This window comes from Myxocyprinus asiaticus, chromosome 6 (genome assembly GCF_019703515.2).
Source record: "Myxocyprinus asiaticus isolate MX2 ecotype Aquarium Trade chromosome 6, UBuf_Myxa_2, whole genome shotgun sequence".
Lineage (NCBI taxonomy): Eukaryota > Metazoa > Chordata > Actinopteri > Cypriniformes > Catostomidae > Myxocyprinus > Myxocyprinus asiaticus.
The window spans coordinates 1522088-1543514 of NC_059349.1; the positions used below are offsets into that span (position 1 = coordinate 1522088).

At 36.0% G+C, this 21427-nt stretch overlaps 1 protein-coding gene across 1 annotated transcript; it reads left to right on the forward strand.

Annotated features, from left to right (window-relative positions):
• Nucleotides 1-1655: 1655 nt before the first annotated feature.
• Nucleotides 1656-18648, forward strand: LOC127442907 (EF-hand calcium-binding domain-containing protein 14-like). Its single transcript, XM_051701283.1, has 10 exons — nt 1656-2504; nt 3271-3416; nt 10857-11002; nt 12110-12208; nt 12303-12410; nt 14142-14204; nt 15745-15915; nt 15997-16030; nt 16134-16241; nt 17113-18648. The coding sequence occupies exons 1-10, from the start codon at nt 2314-2316 to the stop codon at nt 17289-17291; spliced, it is 1245 nt and encodes a 414-aa protein (XP_051557243.1). The 5' UTR covers nt 1656-2313; the 3' UTR covers nt 17292-18648.
• The last annotated feature ends 2779 nt before the right edge of the window (nt 18649-21427 follow it).

Here is a 21427-nt window from a genome sequence, read left to right on the forward strand (position 1 = left end):
TTTATAATAAAAACGGCAACATCCAATAAGAAAATAAGAATTGTCCATTTTGAATTCATAGCGACTTTAAATATTGATCTGTTTCTAACCCACACCTATCATATAACTATCACGGTTGTAAGCTGATGACACTTGCTGTCCAATGAAACACCCTCTTGGCTCTACTGGTTTAGGCAAATGAAATGCCACTGAATTTGCGTAGAGTAAAATTATCACTGATAGACTGGAATTATATGAAGAGTTATGATGGAAATCACATTGCTACTGAGGTATTAAATAACTGCTGGGAATATGTAAACAAAAAAAGAAAGGGGATTTGGAAGGAGCATAAGCCCCTTAACAGAAAAATATCAGATTGCAGAGACTGAGTGTAATATGTCACCTATATTGGGAGAGGTACCATGGACTTTTCCTGAGGTCGAAATTGATCTGGAGATGTTAGAAAAGATAAGGGATTGGGAGGAAATTGGCATGATAACATCTAATGTAAAAAAGCATGTTCAGGGAAAATTTTATGAAAGTCTACAAAAAGATCCAACCACAGGAATTACAGGAATAGGAGTGTATATTCCAGTAGTAGAAATGTCAAAAAGATTAACAGCTAATTTATCTGTATGTTCTGTAGAGATAACTGCCATCATAATAGGTTTAACATGGGTAGAGGAAATAAGACCTGACAGAGTAGTTATATGTTCTGATTCAGCGTCAATATTAACATCATTAGCTATCCGAAGATCATCCAGAGAAGATTTGATAAATGAAATATTTATGCTCTTGTATCATATTCAAAGGAAAGGAGGGTCAGTCGGATTCTGTTGGGTAACAGCACATAAAGGGATTCATGGAAATGAAGCTGCTGATGAGTTAGCGAAGAAGGCTTTAAAAAGAAATGAAGAGGATATTAGAGTACCACTAGGTAAGGGGGGAATAAAATCTATTATTAAGAAAAATATTAAGAAAGAGTGGCAAGAAATATGGGATAAGGACAAGAGGGGAAGACATTTATATAAAATAAAATAAACAGGTAGAAATGATAAAAAAATATATGTGGCAGAAACAGGAAGGAAGAGGTTATAATAACTAGATTAAGGCTTGGTCATACAGGATTGAACACTTCATTGGCTTTAATAGGAATCCAAGGAAATTATTTATGCAAATATTGTAGTGAAAAAGAAACTGCAGAGAATGTCATATTTGATTGTAGAAGGTATATACAGGAGAGAAGGGAATTAATACAATATTTAAACAATAATGGACATAAAGATAGGGAGTTTGAGTATCTATTAGGAATAGAGGTTAATAGAGATAGGTTAGGATACAGGGTTTTAATACAATACATGTACAGTACAGGTTTGAGTGATAGAATTTAAATATATCAAAGATCAGATTTGTGTTGTAATACGTCAGTCTGGATCCAGAGGGACTCAGTGTGGAAGCTGGAGGAGCTGAACATGCAGCGCCAGCTGACACCTGGGTCCTGATGGATCTAGACTTAAACGAGTTTTTATTTATTTATTTATTTATTTTATTAATTTTATTTTATTATAAGGGATTAAGAGAGGCATGGAATACGATGCATTAAACTGAACAGTAGGTGGCGGCATGATACCAGTCCGCCATTAAAATAAAAGAAGAAGAAGAAGAAGAAGAAGAAGAAGAAGAAGAGAAGAACACCCTCTTGTGTTCCTCCAATGAGAAAACCTTCCTGCAGAGATAAGCTTGATCGTGTTCATGCTGTACAAAAGACAGTTTCGCTTTGATTCTATGTGTATAACTATAATGTATGTCAGTAGGGTACATGCTGTTTTCATCTGCATGTTTATTTGATTACATTAGATTAAAACGGGAGTGTAACGGCTTAGTGAAAGTAGTAAATTACTTCCATAGTGTTTCCACCGTCAGCATTATAAATGTAGGTATTTCGTGATTAATTTTTATTAATAAATAATAAAACAGAAAAGTTGTAGATTTTGGCCCTTAATCGGTTGAACTGCGTTAATGCGGAGGTTTAAACTCTCCCGGAACGCCATTTTAATACTGGACACAAGCAAAAGCTACTGCTGGATTAAACACTCTCGTTATTCAGTTTAAAGGTGTTAAACAGCGACCCTTCCGGGACTAAATAGGTAAACCAGCGTTTAAATCGAGAATTTATTTGTTTTTTCTTTTTTTGTTATTTAGCTTGTTAACAGATGCTAAAGCTAACCCGGTTAATGTGACTCATGAACACAGACTTTGACCACATCGGTGGTCATTTAAACTAGTACATCGGTAAAGGTGGATCAGTACTCGGGTTTGGTATGATATAAAGCAATGACCTCTCAGAAGAAGATGAAGAAAAGAAAGGAACTGAATGCTCTCATTGGATTGAGTGACAGCAGCAGGAAGAAAAGCAAACAGACGTGTGGACACAAATTGCTGCGAACCGAGCCACCCAACTCCGAATCCGAGTCGAGTTCAGAGGAGCCGGACTTCAGCAGCAGCAGAACCGGACTGTTCGAAAAGTGAGTTTCGTCATTTACACACTGATGCAAGAGTGTGTGGAAATAGTTAAAGACAACATAGATGCTTATTATTTTGAGATGATCGGCATCTATGTCGGTCCAAATCTACCCTGTCAATAGATAATACAAAATTTCACTGACATTTGAACGGGACCCTTAGGGCAGGGAGGGAATTTATTTTCTGAAATAAGTTTTGCCTTCACTCGCAATAAATGAAGCATGTATTTACTACAGTAATAATATTTTAACCATGGTATTTGTTGTGAAACCATAGTAATAATACAGAATAACGAAAACAATAGTGAATAAAAACATAATTTTTAGAATCGTTTTTCTACAAACACCAAAGTTCAACTATGGTTTCTTTAGTAAAACCATGGTTAAACTTATGAAAATTAACCATGGTTTTACTACAGTAATCCTAGTTAAACCATGGTATTTGTAGTAAAACGATAGTAACCACAAGATTAACCATGGTCACAACAGTCTTGTTTACTACAGTATCACTATAGTAAAACCATGGTTCATTTATTGCATTTGAGGAAACGCAAAACTAATTGCAAGACAACGCAAACCATTGCGAGTGACCAGAAAACTATTTCAGAAAACACATTTCCTCCCTTTTTACTTATGTTTACATTTATTAAAACTGCCGAGCACTACTGTACATACATTACAGTAAATATAATGAAAAAAGTAACTAGATGTGAGTTTTTGTGTGTTTGCGGTGTAAATCATGTGTTGTTTTGTCCCTGTATGATGACAGGAGTTCAGTGCAGTGCTGCTCCCTGTGTTACCCACTCTGTGTGTTCATCATTCTGGCGGCATGTGTCATGGCCTGTGCAGGGCTCATATGGATGCAGATTGCCCTCAAAGAGGACCTGGACTCCATGAAAGAGAAGATCCACATTAGTGAGTCCATATCATACCACTGAATAATACAAATTCTGTCATCAATTGTGGAGATGACAACATTTGTCACCATTCACTTTCATTGTATGTACAAAAAGCATACTTACTAACTTACTGCCTTACATCACATTCTTTCTGTCTGATGGAAGACAGTCAGTCATACTGGTTTGCAGGGTTGGGGAGTAATAGAATACATGTAACGGGATTACGTATTTAAAATACAAAATATAAGTAACTGTATTCCACTACAGTTACAATTAAAATAATTGGTAAGTAGAATACAGTTACATTGATTTTATTGTCATTTGTTTCATTTAATATTTAGTCCAGGCACGATCATATTTTTTTATGAAGAAAATTCACGTTGGATCATAATTTCTTTTTTTCTAGTAAGACCTTTGATATTAGGGCAAAAATCATATTTTTGATAATAATTTTTGTATTGTTTTTCTGTAAAAATATCTTAAAATCCTTAAATCAATCAATTAGATTTATCTTGTTTTAGAAACAACACTGCATAAGATATTTAGGTTTTTCAGAGAATGTGTTTTTAACGTGTATTTTGTCTTACTGTACTGGCAGAGTTTTTATAGTCAAAACAAGTGAAAAAAATCTACCAGTGCTGAAGAAGTTATCCAAAGTATTTAGAATGCGTTACTGACCTTGAGTAATCTAATGGAATACATTACAAATTACATTTTAAAGCATGTAATCTGTAGTGGAATACATTTCAAAAGTAACCCTCCCAACCCTGCTGGTTTCAAACAACAAGTGTGAGTAAATGATGGCAGAACTTTCATTTTTGGGTTAACTATAATATATAGAGACCACTTCTAAACATCCAAATCAATTTCCAATAGATAAAATCAAGTCCTGGCCTACATTTTGTTCTCGTGTATCCTGTTTCACTTGTAAATATGTCACATTACTGAAGTAAAATTGATTACGCCTGCCATTTCATGTTGATTTTAACAGTGATCATGTCATTTCAAATGCCTGAGCATAAATAGTAAAGGGGTCATTCCGTGTCAACTCAACCAGAGGTCCCTGGCTCAGATATTTTGTTTTTGATCATTCTTTTTACTTGTAAAAGAAATACATAAATGATGATGAAAGCCAAAATATTAAATTCCAACGATCAATATTTACTGAGTAATCCATTATTTGTAGAAGGGGGGCCAAAATGACAGTTTTCACTTATGATTTGGGAGCAAACTACAGGTCAAAATTTTATTTTTACACAGAGGTGGTAGGTCTATAACTAAATTCAGTTGACTTCAGCACCCTCTGTTGCATTATATGCCAATGGTGTGAGTACAAAAATGGCAACCAAATAACAAAAAAATATTTTGTGTTGTTTTTCCAAAGTTGTATTGCCTATAACTCTAGAAGCATTAAATATATCTTAATATCCTTTTAGAATCTGGTTCAGAGCAAACTTTCCTTTTGGTATCTTAATTTTACTATATGGTTAAATCCCAGAAATGTGGGAATTGAAATGTGGTTCCATGCATACATTTTTAAATGTAACACATTTTCAAGTCGAAAACCAAATGTGGGTGACATGGTAGGGATGTCCTGATACCGAGACTGCACTCATGTACTTGTACTCGTGCTTGTAAAAAATTTCCAATTCCAAAAACCGATTCCATCTGATGTATGAATGTCGTTGCATAAACATTCAGCGCATAAATTAAAAAAGCAATCTGCTTTTCTGGAGGTGAGAAGCTACTGTCAACAATACACAGAAACAGAAAAGGCTTCACTCCAACATAAAAGCATCTGCCAAAATAAAAGCTCAATTTAATGGAAAAAATTAAGACAGAAATATATCACTACTGTATAATTATGTAATATTCACTGTGATATTACTACTATTAATAATAATAATTATAAATTATTAGTAATTTTATTATATTTAAGCAATATCGCACATCTGTAATTCTCTGTAGTGTAGCACAGAGAATGTATTTTTTTTTTTTTTTTTTTTATAAAAATAACTGTATTTTGGATTGTGCTGTGAGGTTCTATATAAAAGCTCTTCATTTGATAAAAAAAACACAATATTACCTTGAAAAATTAAATGATCTATTTTCATTTGATTACAGTTTTAATGAATTTGTCTATTTAGACCCCATTTTGATGATAAAATGTAAATAAATATGGAATTCAGAGAGAGAAAAAAACAGGTATAGGTATCGGTGAGTATCGAAAAGGAAGTATCGGTACACGTACTTGTTCTCCAAAAAATGGTATCGGGACATCCCTATGACATGGTATGTAGATAGTTTTTCTTATCCAACAAAACAAAAGTCTGAAGTACAAATTCTGATGAAACCAGAAATTTACCTGTGTTCATTCACATAAATAATTTCAAAATCATGATTTTTGAATCCAAAAATACACTATTTTTAAGAATAAGTGGCACTTCTGGTTTAAAATAATAAAAAATTATCTTGTAAATACTGAAAATCTCAATCAACATATATATATATATATATATATATATATATATAAAAAGGCTGGATTACACCGAACAGATTTAAAAATATTAAATATGAAATATTAAATATAACGACTTCGCTACAGACAAAAACTGGGCATCACACACCAAACGACTGGGGATCATGCTCTAACCGACTCTGTCAAGTCTACCTGATCCAATCCGATCACAAACTCAGGTGGAAATGTATTTTTCAGCCTAATAATTGTTCAAAACCAGCCCAAATGTATAAAAGTGTACATGAAATTCAAGCACATTTCAACCATAATATCAAAGCATAGCCTTTACATCCTTAGCAACACAGTTAAGCAACAAAACAATAAAGTTTCCAAAAACCTTTATTTTTACCCCCTTTTATTATTATTCAAACAAATAGAGAAACACACACTGAAATGGAACAATATGCTGCTCTGGCATATCAAGAAGTAGTGGTCAACTGATTTTGGGTTTTTTAATGGCCGAGCCAATATATAGAAAGCAGTGTGGCCGATATAATGCTGATATATTGCACAGTTTAATATAAACTATATATAAAATTGCAAAAAAAAATAAATAAATAAAAAATTTATAAACTCTTTATTTAGCAATATATTCATTCAAATTTCAAAATATAAGAATCTTATATAAGATTATTTTTTAAATGGTATTTGCACATAAATAAATTGTTAATATATTAGGAAGAAGTAAATAACAGTGCACACAGTAGTCCAGCGACCATGAATGGCATATGCGCATTAGCAATTGCAATTGCATAGTTAGACAGAATCAAACTATTTGTACACACCGTGCACAGTGAATATGACATTTACTCAGTGCACATGAAGGGCTTTTACTTTAAATGAGTCTGTATTGCACGGCGGTCTATTATTGTAGTAACAAGATGGCACGTAACAAAAAAACTTACTGTGATTGGTCGTTTACATGTCTCAGATGCTTCACATGCAATTTTCGATGGCCTTAAGAAACAAATTGGCCAAACGGGAAAATGTATTGGCCGATGCGATCACTGTGTAACAATCTTTTTTTTTTTTTTTTTTTTTTTTGGGTTCCTGGGTAGTACGTGTTATTTTCTAATTGCTTATGCCTCAAAAGTATAGAAAATGGCTATTATACCCCATAAAATTAGCTTTTGTGACCAGGACAGTGATATTTTGAAATGTACCTATTTCCAATGAGAAAACGGGCAAATTTGGGTCTTTTCGTTCACATAAAGTCAGAAAAAAAACAACATATGAATCCAAATTAACGTATTTATACTAAAGTAATACAAAAATGATTACAAAAGATTTAGAAGTGAGTAGTTTTTCGAGATTTACAATTTATACTGTGAATCACTTTCACGAATCAGCCCCCAAATGTAGTCTCCCATCATGTTCTCGTTATACTGTCCTTTAGTAGCGGCGTTCAAAGTCCAGTATATCCTGATGGAAGCGCTCGCCTTGCTCCTCTGAGTACGCTCCCATGTTCTCCTTGAATTTATCAAGATAAGCATCAAGGATATGAACTTTCAGGGATTTCAGAGGTGGAGCTGAGGAGAGAAACCCATACTACCCCAACCAAAAAGACCTCAACGACTTGATTGGAGATCTTGGTCTCACCAAGTCCAATGCCATGCATTTGACATCTAGGCTCAAGCAGTGAAACTTGTTGGATGAAAGTGTGCAAGTTGTAGATCAGAGTAGGGCTGCACCTAACGATTCTTTTTCCAATTAGATGATTAATCTAAAGACTAATATGCAGATTATTCTAAAGATTTTTTATTATTATTACTTGATTAATATAACAATTAATTAACACAAAATAAATATAAAAAACTTGTCTCATTAATATTTCAATATTTTATTAAATCATCTTCTCTTAAACACAAACAAATGTACAAGAAACAAAGTGTGCACTGCAGGGCATTATTCTGCAACAAAAATAGCCCTGTCTTAACTGGTGATCTCCGTTTTACAGTCCAACATAAAATCTCTCCAAAATAAAATTAAAGTAAGAACTTGTTCAATTCAAGTAAAAGGAAAGTGCAATCTACATTTAGCAATCCAACAACAAAATAAATTAAACAAATGTAAAATTCAAGTCACTTTCAGGAGGAATATCAACCAAGTTTAGCAGTCCAACATAAAATCATTTTACAGTAAAATTAGTGCAATTTGAGTAACACTTAAATGTTTAATAACTAAAACTTGTGTATTCTTAATACCTGATCAGAAAAATAGGCTACTAGACCTCAGATTCAAAAGGATGCTGTGACACATAGATTAATTTAATCACTGTATGTCAACCCTTTCCCTGAACTGGAAAATCAGTATTTTTACTTAAGTACTTGACTTAAAACTTAAAATGGTTATGACATTGATTTATTTCATCACTGGAGTAATATGCAGTTAAGATAATCACTGGCAAATGTAATTTTTCATCAGTGTGGGGCAAGGAAAATAATTGAAACGATTTACAGACTGTAACAGTCACACAGTTTACGCCATTTTCTCACTCATACATGGCCGTTAAAGTAAACAGAAAATATATAACGGCCAAATAACAAAATTAGGTGACGCATGGTGTAAAGTTATATTAGCAGCGGTGCAGAAATTACTTTTAACATGGGGGCGATGAGGAAACATTTAGAAATGTTTTTTTAAGTGACTACTACTAACAGAAACATGTGTTGTAATACTAATATGTCATGCTTGGGTGGGGACAAAAAGTAAACAGGACTTATATAACGGCCAAATAACAAAATTAGGTGACGCATGGTGTAAAGTTACATTAGCTGTCATCTTGACAAAGCGCTCCGGGATGCTTTCGCTTCAAGTGTTCATTCATGGCGGTTGTACTGCTGTGATAAGCCATTTCCAATTTGCATAGCTTACACAGCACCACATTGTTGGGTCTCTGGCTAAAATACTCCCACGCTTTAGGTGACCGTGGGCGAGTTTTTTTAGCTGCAGCTTGTTCTTTGGGGGAATCCATGCTTAAACCGGGCACTGCCATTTTAATTACCCCATTGCGACGCGCCAACGCATGTTATGCAAATCGATGTATTTCTGTAATCAATTACGTCGATGAATCGTCCCAGCCCTAGATCAGAGGAAGCCTCACCAACATTTTTCCAGCTTCTTCACCCGTCAAGATGGGCTCTGTTTCTGCCACAGTGTGACCAGTCTGTTCGAGGCAATCGGAATTGCCTGTAACCAGAATAAGTGGTGCCTCTTCATTGACAGCTCATCCAGGAGCCTCAAAGCTGTGCTGCTCCATAATGGTAACAAGTACCCGTCTTTTTCCCTGGCTCACTCAGTGCACCTCAGAGAGGTTTACAACAGCATCAAGACCTTGCTGGACGCCTTGAAGTATGATGAGTACGGCTGGGAGTTCATAGGAGATTTCAAAATGGTGGCATTCCTGATGGGTCTCCAAAGTGGTTTTACCAAGTTTCCCTGCTGTCTTTGCCTTTGGGACAGCAGAGACACCAAGGTGCACTACCACAGGCGGAACTGGCCACAGCGGACCGAGTTCTCTGTGGGGAGGAACAATGTCAAGTGGCAGCCACTGGTGGACCCCCGGAAGGTGCTGATGCCACCACTGCACATAAAATTGGGCCTTATGAAACAATTTGTCAGAGCTCTAGATAAGGAGTTGGCAGCCTTCAAGTACCTTCAAGACTTCTTCCCTATGCTGTCTGAGGCAAAGGTCAAAGCCGGTGTCTTCGTCGGACCAGAGATAAAGAAGATCCTGGAGTGCAATGAATTCCCCAAGAAGCTCACTAGTAAGGAGAAAGCAGCTTGGAACAACTTTGTCACAGTGGTTCAGGGCTTCCTGGGCAATCACAAGGCCGAAAACTATGGTGAAGAACTACAGCACAATGGGCTGTAGGATGTTCCTCAAAGTCCATATCCTTGATGCTTATCTTGATAAATTCAAGGAGAACATGGGAGTGTACTCGGAGGAGCAAGGCGAGCACTTCCATCAGGATGTACTGGACTTTGAGCGCCGCTACCAAGGACAGTAAATCGAGAACATGATGGGAGACTACATTTGGGGGCTGATTCGTGAAAGTGATTTACAGTATAATCGTAAATCTCGAAAAACTACTCACTTCTAAGTCTTTTGTAGTCATTTTTGTATTACTTTAGTATAAATACATGTTAATTTGGATTCATATGTTGTTTTTTTCTGACTTTGTGAACGAAAAGACACAAATTTGCCCGTTTTCTCATTGGAAATAGGTAAATTTCAAAATATCACTGTCCTGGTTACAAAAGCAAAGTTTGTGGGGAATAATAGCCATTTTCTATACTTTTGAGGCATAAGCAATTAGGAAATAACACTTACTACCCAGGAACAAAAATTGTGTTACATGGTATAATTAAACATTTCCGAATATCTGCTGATTTAATGGCCTCGACGATATATCGGTCGACCACTAGATGTGGTTAGATGCAGTGTAAATTTAACAATGGCATATCTTGCCTCAACTAAAGCGATGGTGACACCATGACAACTCAGGACCCACTGCAGCCAAATAAAGTAGATTTCCTTAGTGTGCGCGCTTATGGGACACAGCATGCAGTGAAAGGATCTTGGTGCTACAGTTCTTCTCCACTAGACAACTCAATCGCTGGTGAGTGAAATCTGAATATTTAGCTAGTGGCTACTAACAGAAATGTTTTTCTCACATAAAGCAAAATTTTGTCACATATGTGAGTGATTTAGTAGCAATGTAGAGGGCTGACTTGGTAAATATTACATTTAATATTTTGGCTTTTCTCATTTTTCTTCAGAAAAATTGACAATTTCAGCCAAGGAAATATTTGTAATGTGGTTGATTTGACCCGGAGGCTTCTTTCTATTTTTGGCATCATAATTTCTCACAAGAACACTGGAAACCTTGTTCACAGTTTTCATTTGATTGCATGATTTTCATTGATGTTGAACAGTGGAAAGCAGTCAAAAACTGTCATCACATGAGATTGTGAAACTCGGTGAAGATCTGAAGGCCAAACAGAGAAAACTGGATGACGTTGAAAATGGTGACAAAGGCCTGGCTAAATTATGGTCCAATCTAACAGAAATCAACCAAAAGGTGAGTTTACCAGTACTGTTTGATTCACGGTCTTGATTCTTCAGAACTGCACTCAGTGCCACATAATATCATTACATCTACAGTATAAGCAAAGCTTGTTATGATCAGTATATAAATGATAATATGAGAATTTGAATTTTAGAGTATGCTAATTTCAGAATTGCAAATTAGAGTTTCCCCTTTTGCAACGTCTGTCACTCACTGTAAATGAAAACTGAAGTGTTATGACTATTGGTTCCCCTAAATCAAACACTTCTATAGCTCTTACCAAAATCATTTTATTAACTTAAAGTTGAGGTGTGTGCTTCTTTAGATGTTAAAATACTTCCTCCTATCCCAGCCTAACATGCAGCAACAAATGTAAGCATTCATCGGTTGATTCCTTTAAAAAGGTGTACCCAACAAGCCTGACACAAAAAAAGTGTTTTTCCACACAATTGTGGAACTAGTGTTTGAACTAAAATCAATTCCTTGTGGAACTGTACCTGTCTGGATAAAATTCCATCGTCATTTTTCCATCAGGCACATAGAAAGCAAGAACTTTATTTAAATAAGCTTTGACATAACCATGTGATGCTGTTATAACTGTGACGCCTGATCTTAAAAATGCGACATCCAAATAGACTCACTTCAAATCAAAAACAATGGTTGACTCCGTTAAACATTTTCACGTAATTTTTATCAAGCTGTTTTATTGTGCAAAACTTCATGTGGACAAGATGTGCTTGGATTTGTGAGAGAAGGTGGAAAACAACAGGAGAGCAAGAGCAGAGATACTGAGACGGCTTTAACTACCTAAAAGTACTACCTCTGGAGCAGATACTAAAAAGGTTCTTGTGTTGGAAAAACAACATTCCTGGAACTATTTTAGAAAGTTTTTGCAGTAGAAAATCACCTAAACATTTACTCAACCTATGGTGTTAGTTTGGAGCAGGACTGTCTGTTTTATTGACCATTGGAATAAGGGGGGAGTGTTCAGGAAACTTGTTTGAAAACGTTATTTTTGCAATTAGTGGTGCAGAAGTGATTCACTTCACCTTAAAGAAGCAGCATATTTTGTGTTAGTGTAATGATGATTTTTTTTCTTTTGTTTCTCTCTTCTCGTAGCTCAGTACACTTGACTCTGCTGTCAATCACTTGAAAGCGAACATAAAATCAGCATCAGATCTTATCGCTCTTCCAAGAACAGTCGAGGAACTCCAAAAGGTTTGATTTGTTCGGATGTCTCACACATATAAATTAATCGTAGTGTTCTCCTGATGTTGTTGACTGATATCCAGTGATCTGTGTCTCTCTTTAGAGTGTGGCCACTATTGGCAGCACTGTCACCAGTGTCCAGCACGACGTCTCAATGATACAGTCTGCTGTGGAAGAGAAAAGAAAAGGAGATCAACAAAAAGAAAACATGGTATTTTTTTATTTTTCATAATTTAGTGCCTTTAGTCCTGATGTGTGAAACATTTAAACATGCTTTTGATTTTTCCTAAAACTTGCCTGTTGTTCTTATTATGTGAATTAAGTAAAAGATCAACTCTGTCTCTTGATTCTTATGAACTCAGCAAAAAAAAGAAACGTCCTCTCACTTTCAACTGCTTTTATTTTCAGCAACTTAACATGTGTAAATATTTGTATGAACAAAAAAAGATGCAACAACTAAGACATAAACTGAACAAGTTTCACAGACATGTGACTAACAGAAATGGAATAATGTGTTCCTGAACAAAGGGGGGGTCAAAATCAAAAGTAACAGTCAGTATCTGGTGTGGCCACCAGCTGCATTAAGTACTGCGGTGTATCTCCTTCTCATGGACTGCACCAGATTTGCCATTTCATGCTGTGAGGTGTTACCCCATTCTTCCATCAAGGCACTTGCAAGTTCCCAGACATTTCTGGGGGGAATGGCCCTAGCCCTCACCCTCCGATCCAACAGGTCCCAGACGTGATCAATGGGATTGAGATCCGGGCTCTTCGCTGGCCATGGTAGAACACTGACATTCCTGTCTTGCAGGAAATCACGCACAGAACGAGCAGTATGGCTGGTGGCATTGTCATGCTGGAGGGTCATGTCAGGATGAGCCTGCAGGAAGGATACCACATGAGGGAGGAGGATGTCTTCCCTGTAACGCACAGCGTTGTGATTGCCTGCAATGACAACAAGCTCAGTCCGATGATGCTGTGACAAACTGCCCCAGACCATGACGGACCCTCTACCTCCAAATCGATCCTGCTGCAGAGTACAGGCCTCGGTGTAACGCTCATTCCTTCGATGATAAATGCGAGTCCGACCATCACCCCTGGTGAGACAAAACTGCGACTTGTCAGTGAAAAGCATTTTTTGCCAGTCCTGTCTGGACCAACGAAGGTGGGTTTGTGCCCATAGGCGACATTGTTGCCAGTGATGTCTGGTAAGGACCTGCCTTATAACAGGCCTACAAGCCCTCAGTCCAGCCTCTCTCAGCCTGTTGTGGACAGTCTGAGCACTGATAGAGGGAATGTGCATTCCTGGTGTAATTCGGGCAGTTGTTGTTGCCATCCTGTACCTGTCCCGCAGGTGTGAGATTCGGATGTACCGATCCTGTGCAGGTGTTGTTACACGTGGTCTGCCACTACGAGGACGATCAGCTAGCCTTCCTGTCTCCCTGTAGCGCTGTCTTAGGCGTCTCACAGTACGGACATTGCAATTTATTGTCCTGGCCACATCTGCAGTCCTCATGCCTCCATGCAGCATGCCTAAAGCACATTCACGCAGATGAGCAGGGACCCTGGGCATCTTTCTTTTGGAGTCAGTAGAAAGGTCTTACCCTTAGGACACTAAGGTCTTACCCTTAGTGTCCTAAATTTTTTAACTGTGACCTTTATTGCCTACCGTCTGTAAACTGTTAGTGTCTTAATGACCGTTCCACAGGTGCATGTTCATTAATTGTTTATGGTTCATTGAACAAGCATGGAAAACATTGTTTAAACCCTTTACAATAAAGATCTGTAAAGTTATTTGGATTTTTACAAAATTATCTTTAAAATATAGTGTCCTGAAAAAGGGACGTTTCTTTTTTTGCTGAGTTTATAACAGAAGTGATGTGTGATGCATACAGTGAGGCTTATTTTGAATTTTTCTTTCATTTCTTATGTGGGACCAAAGAATGGAGGGAAAACCGCAAACAGCATACCTGAAAACAACAATACCTGTTTTACACTTAAGCAGGTAATACCTGAGAGCTGCCACACAATGCAGCAGTTTCAAACAATAGAGCCCAAGCGTCTGGTTCCGGAAGTAAAAAAGTTCCATTCATTTTCTCAATTGACAAATCGATTTTTAACGATTATTTATCAACCTTTAAAGACAGACCTTCAATGAGGTAAGATGTGAATCGATGGTATGTGCTTCCACATCTCATCAACTTAATTTTTTAAGAATCGTGTTTAATAGTGCAATTTCTGGTAAAGAACTACTCTACCCATGATCCTGAAGAGAAATATTCACAAATCAGATAATCACGGCCAGCAAAGTGCACCAAAATAGCTTTGCAGTGACCGCCTACTCCTATGAGGTACTGTGAATGATGCATTCGAAACTCAAACTATTTGTTTAAATCGGAATATTTAGAAATAAAATGTATGATTTCTATACTTATTATCAACATCTTTTATATTTTTCCATAGTTTTTCATTCGATTACATCATTTGCAATGCTTCATGGGATTGTAGTTTGTGTCCTGCTGTAAGTAACCATATACCATTTTCCATATTCTGTTTATGTTTCATGAAGAATTAAGCAAAAACACCTTAAAGCTGGCTCTACACTAGCTGATTTTTCCAATCATTTTAAGGTGTTAGCTTCATTAACACCGGCCAGGCAGAGGGAGACAGAGCGCCCATTAGCACCTCTCAGCGGGAGGTGTTAATCACTTGACTGTCGGGACTCCCTGCTGAGTTAATGGCTTCAAGCACTGAAAAAAACGCATATGTTTTGTTTGAAAAAATCATTCTATCACTGAGAAGAACTGACAAGATGGCAAGCTGATCTGAACTTTTTATCACACTCAGCTGCATATCATCACAAACGCTGATTAAAATCCATAGTGATTCTGTCACTCTGCAGAAATAATGCAATAGCAACTAATGACAGATAAAAATAACCTTGATGGACATTTTATAGTTTTGGTGCATTTTTAAATATAATCTTGTGAAAGCCAACCGAACCATGAAGAAAATGCAACATTGTAACTATTTTAGCTCCTGTTTCGGAACAATCAAACAAGCTACAGGTCTGAAAACGCCCCAAATCACTCTATTGCAATTGCAATTTTACTCATGTTGTTATTTTGTCAGAGAAAGAGAGTTGCGGTGAGTCATTATGTGTGTCACCCACCACCATTTTTAATCGGCACGTGTGTCATACCTCTGACTGAAGAGAGCGAGATCTCTGCAAAACACCCTCGGCCAAAATGAGTTGTTTTGAGCCTGCTAGTGTAGAGCCAGCTTTACTTCATGAAACATAAAATATAGAAAATTGCATATCGTTACTTACAGCAAATGATCCCGATTAAAGCCAGACACAAAACAACGGAACACAGGGGATGGATGTTGAAATAATCCTCATAGAGTGACGTGATAGCTGATGAGTTGAATCCGTGGTGGTGTCCACCAGGATTAGGAATGAGAACCGCTGAATCTATTGTATAAAGTTAAGCCTCTGCTATCTTTAAGCATAATACTTTATTTGTCCCATGCTGATATTACAGGAAATCCAGTATCTTCAGGAGGGCTTGAATGAATTGAACAGCACTCAAGTTCTTCATCAATCCTGGTCCAATGAGCAGCTCCAGAGCGTTCATTTTGTGCTGTCCAACCTCAGCAGATGGGTGTCTTCTCTTGAACAGAGCTCTGCTAGCACCACTGCTGCTTCTCATAAAGTATATTTCACACTTTACTCAGGCTTAATAAGAACGATGCAGTCATTTCTCAGGTAACTGACTTCTGTTCATCTCTTATAGGAACTTCAGACTGGTGAAGAACCAGTTAACACTGGTGGGTAACTAGTAGCTACCTAGTTAATGTCACTCTTATGGTTGTGTTTGGATTGATAATATATGTCCCTGAAGCTCTTTGTAATGTTGCGTATAATTTGCAGGTTCATCACCATCTCGCCATCCCAGATTTCTGTCTCAGAAACGTTATAAACGAGGGCAGTTTTCCACTCTGAAGAAAGTGGTGTTTCCTGGGGTTAACTCTGTCAAAGGTGCTCTTTTACTTTGTAACCCTTTTTGTACAATATTTGGACATTAGCATCACTCTTAAATATGTAAAGAATATCTTTGCATTTCACAAGTAAACATCAAACCAATACGAAAGGTGACTGTTCACTTTACAGTATGTTAGTTTGATGGCACTTATTTTCGAAGTGAGTGGTTCTTGGAAAAATTTCCTCAGACTTTTTGCCGCAGTTAAATTCTTGCGAAGCGAGACTGACTTTAACTGAACTGGTGTCAAGTTGATTTTTAGTGGATGTATGACAGGGCTATTCATCAAGTGGGCTGAATGGAAAAATTTGTCAGGGAATGTGGGCCAATTTAGAATATTTTGTCATCGATCTGCTTTATCTACAAATAGATAAAAACGGTTCTACAAAATTATAAAATTTGTTCCCAAAATAAAACATCTGTGCTTATGGCTTTCTTTCTCTCTTTTCTTTTTTTTTTTTTTGTTATAAGAAATATAGCAGGAAATTCAGACACAATACAGTTTGAGACAAGAAACATGACATACAAAATCAAGTGATGAGTAAAAAGCATCATATTTCATTAACCGTAATTTTTCTGTCAATACCAGAATTTTCAATCAGCATATGCTGAGCATAATTCAGCGTTATGCTGATATAATACAGATATTCAATATACATATACTGTATTTGGAGTACAGTAACTAATTACTTAGTAATCACATTACACCCAACACTGGTCATCAGAAGCAAAAGGAAGCACTATAAATACAAAGATTTGAAGCTAAGATATGCTGACCATTGCAGTCTGTACATTTCTGTAAAGAAATCTTTGCCCAACTTATTGGCATACATTTTGTTTCATATGCTTTGCTAATTTTTTTTCTCTCAGATCTAGAGAAGGTCCTCTATCAAGCTCTGCAGGGTCGTTTGTGGCATGGTGTGACGTATGAGGAGTTGAAGGAAGTGTTTGGATCAGATACTCCAGATTCCAGCCTTCTCCAGCTCTATGACCGAGATGAAGACCACATGTACACACTGGAAGAGCTTCACACTGCTGTTTCTGCATGAGCTGCACTGAGGTCAGTCCTGACCTTCATCATCCATGATGAATGATTGAAGAGAATACAGCCTCATTACTGAATGCACTGTATTACATCAGTGTTGACTGCTTAACTGTGTGATTGATCTTATGGCACGGAGCACAAATCTGACTATATACTGTAATGTTAAAAACAGTGTACACACTGTAATTGACCTCACAGTCATTTGAAGCTCTTCAGGCAAGTCGTGTGTGTATGTGTGTGTGTGTGTGTGTGTGTGTGTGTGTGTGTGTGTGTGTGTGTGTGTCAGTTTCATTGAATTTGACAAAATAGCTTGAAATGTTTTTTTATTTTTATTTTATTTATTTTTTTTTTTTAGATTTATTACACAAAATGAAGCCTATTTTTTTAAGAACCATTAAGATTCTTTTTGTGACAATTTAAGCACATTTTCCAACCCATATTTTATTAGTGTTATGCAAGAAAAAAATATCATTGTAAAGTATCGTATACATCATAGTAAACAGTACAAAGAAATCGTTGTATTAAAGTGTAACAGAGTAACAAAATACTGTATTACAGTAATGAGAATCTCCATTGAGAATAAAAAAAACTCAAATGTGCTTAATTGTCATAAAATTAGTCACAGTGCAACCGTTTTTAATGTTCCTGGAATAGGCTTAATCTTTTTTCTGCAAAAATATAATTCCGTATTCTTTTCCATATGCCTTGATATTGATTTCAGTGTGAAATGTGACAATTTGTTTGTGACATTCTCCCATATATATACACACACTACCGGTCAAAAGTTTTGAAACACTTGACTGAAATGTTTCTCATGATCAAACATTTTTTTGATCTGAAGGCATATGCTTAAATGTTTGAAATTAGTTTTGTAGACAGAAATATAATTCTGCCACCATATTAATTTATTTAATTATAAAACTAAAATTTAATAAAAAAACATTTTAAAAAAACTTTTTTGAAATTGATGACTTGGACCAAATAATAAAGAAAAGCAGCCAATAAGTGCCCAACATAGATGGGAACTCCTTCAATACTGTTTAAAAAGCATCCCAGGGTGATACCTCAAGAAGTTGGTTGAGAAAATGTCAAGAGTACATGTCTGCAAATTCTAGGCAAAGGGTGACTACTTTGAAGATGCTAAAATATAACACAGTTTTGATTTATTTTGGATTTTGTTTAGTCACAACATAATTCCCATAGTTCCATTTATGTTATTCCATAGTTTTGATGACTTTACTATTATTCTAAAACGTGAAAAAAAAAAAAAATTATAATAAAGAATGAGTAAGTGTTTCAAAACTTTTGACCGGTAGTGATATATATATATATATATATATATATATATATATATATATATATATATATATATATATATATATATATATATACAGGTGCATCTCAATAAATTAGAATGTCGTGGAAAAGTTCATTTATTTCAGTAATTCAACTCAAATTGTGAAACTTGTGTATTAAATAAATTCAGTGCACACAGACTGAAGTAGTTTAAGTCTTTGGTTCTTTTAATTGTGATGATTTTGGCTCACATTTAACAAAAACCCACCAATTCACTATCTCAAAAAATTAGAATACATCATAAGACCAATAAAAAAAAAACATTTTTAGTGAATTGTTGGCCTTCTGGAAAGTATGTTCATTTACTGTATATGTACTCAATACTTGGTAGGGGCTCCTTTTGCTTTAATTACTGCCTCAATTTGGCATGGCATGGAGGTGATCAGTTTGTGGCACTGCCGAGGTGGTATGGAAGCCCAGGTTTCTTTGACAGTGACCTTCAGCTCATCTGCATTTTTTGGTCTCTTGTTTCTCATTTTCCTCTTGACAATACCCCATAGATTCTCTATGGGGTTCAGGTCTGGTGAGTTTGCTGGCCAGTCAAGCACACCAACACCATGGTCATTTAACCAACTTTTGGTGCTTTTGGCAGTGTGGGCAGGTGCCAAATCCTGCTGGAAAATGAAATCAGCATCTTTAAAAAGCTGGTCAGCAGAAGGAAGCATGAAGTGCTCCAACATTTCTTGGTAAATGGGTGCAGTGACTTTGGTTTTCAAAAAACACAATGGACCAACACCAGCAGATGACATTGCACCCCAAATCATCACAGACTGTGGAAACTTAACACTGGACTTCAAGTAACTTGGGCTATGAGCTTCTTCACCCTTTCTCCAGACTCTAGGACCTTGGTTTCCAAATGAAATACAAAACTTGCTCTCATCTGAAAAGAGGACTTTGGACCACTGGGCAACAGTCCAGTTCTTCTTCTCCTTAGCCCAGGTAAGACGCCTCTGACGTTGTCTGTGGTTCAGGAGTGGCTTAACAAGAGGAATACGACAACTGTAGCCAAATTCCTTGACACATCTGTGTGTGGTGGCTCTTGATGCCTTGACCCCAGCCTCAGTCCATTCCTTGTGAAGTTCACCCAAATTCTTGAATCAATTTTGCTTGACAATCCTCATAAGGCTGCGGTTCTCTCGGTTGGTTGTGCATCTTTTTCTTCCACACTTTTTCCTTCCACTCAACTTTCTGTTAACATGCTTGGATACAGCACTCTGTGAACAGCCAGCTTCTTTGGCAATGAATGTTTGTGGCTTACCCTCCTTGTGAAGTGTGTCAATTATTGTCTTCTGGACAAACTGTCAGATCAGCAGTCTTCCCCATGATTGTGTAGCCTAGTGAACCAAACTGAGAGACCATTTTGAAGGCTCAGGAAACCTTTGCAGGTGTTTTGAGTTGATTAGCTGATTGGCATGTCACCATATTCTAATTTTTTGAGATAGTGAATTGGTGGGTTTTTGTTAAATGTGAGCCAAAATCATCACAATTAAAAGAACCAAAGACTTAAACTACTTCAGTCTGTGTGCACTGAATTTATTTAATACACGAGTTTCACAGTTTGAGTTGAATTACTGAAATAAATGAACTTTTCCACGACATTCTAATTTATTGAGATGCACCTGTATATATATATATATATATATATATATATATATATATATATATATATATATATATATATATATATATATATATATTGCCATATTCCTATTACAATTTTTATGTTTGTGAGAACTGAGGGCAAATGAACATTATTTACTCATCGTCAGATCAAGCAATAATACAGTATAATCCATTAATTGCTTTTAGTAGATATAACCATCTGATATTTATATGATTATATAACGCAATGCACTTGGCTACTTGTCATTTAGCAGATGTTTTTATTTTAATCCAAAGTAACTTGCAGTTCACTTGAGAGGTTATTGCTTGTGTAAAGCATTTATTACCGGTAGTTTAAAAAAAAAAAAAAAGAGAAATATTTTGAATGTTCCTGTGTATATTTATTTTTAATTTATCAAAATTGGCTTTTTTGTTGATCTACAGAAGTGAAAGTTACACACAATAAAGCTGTTAAAGATGGAAGGTGTTTTTGTACAGCCATTTAAGCTAATGTCTCTCAGAATTTGCTGTCACAATAAAACCTAATAGGAACATACTTGATAACATGAAATTAAGACTGTGTACATTGTCATAATTTTTGCGTCGCATGTTCCCTTTAACATGAATAAAAGCTCATTTTATTTAATTTATACCATCTGTACTTTTATATTTCAGTCTGTTTTATTTATGCCATGCTTTCTTGTTTGTGTTTAAGTATTGTTAAAGATGCAGGACAACAAAATAATGCATGATCAACCGTAGAAAGCAAGCAAATTAAGTGAGACTTCAGATGGAGTTTATACATGTTTCTAACATGGTTACTATGTTTTAAAACCATGGTACATTTTATGATTTACTGTGTTTTTACTACAACTAGCCTACCATAGTTCAACAATGGTTACTAGGGATGCACCGATATGAAAACGTATAATACCGATTTTAACAAAAAAACTATAGGCCGGTACAGATATTTTGTTACCTTATTTTGTCATCAGATCACCATTTTACTTTGGAATTTTATATATATATATATATATATATATATATATTTTTTTGTTTTTTTGTTTTTTTTTGACTGTTCTAAAAATAATTTCGAATATAGCCACAAGTGGCAATCATCGGGGTAAAAGCACATGTGAAGAAATAACCAAAATAATCAGAATTGACAGAAATGATTCAGTG

Bases quoted from the DNA above. Each gene is read 5' to 3' on its own strand.
- LOC127442907 (XM_051701283.1), top strand. From the start codon at position 2,314: ATGACCTCTCAGAAGAAGATGAAGAAAAGAAAGGAACTGAATGCTCTC. The intron at 16,031-16,133 runs GTGGGTAACTAG...TATAATTTGCAG, and splicing joins TGAAGAACCAGTTAACACTG to GTTCATCACCATCTCGCCAT. The intron at 16,242-17,112 runs GTGCTCTTTTAC...TTTTTCTCTCAG, and splicing joins TGGGGTTAACTCTGTCAAAG to ATCTAGAGAAGGTCCTCTAT.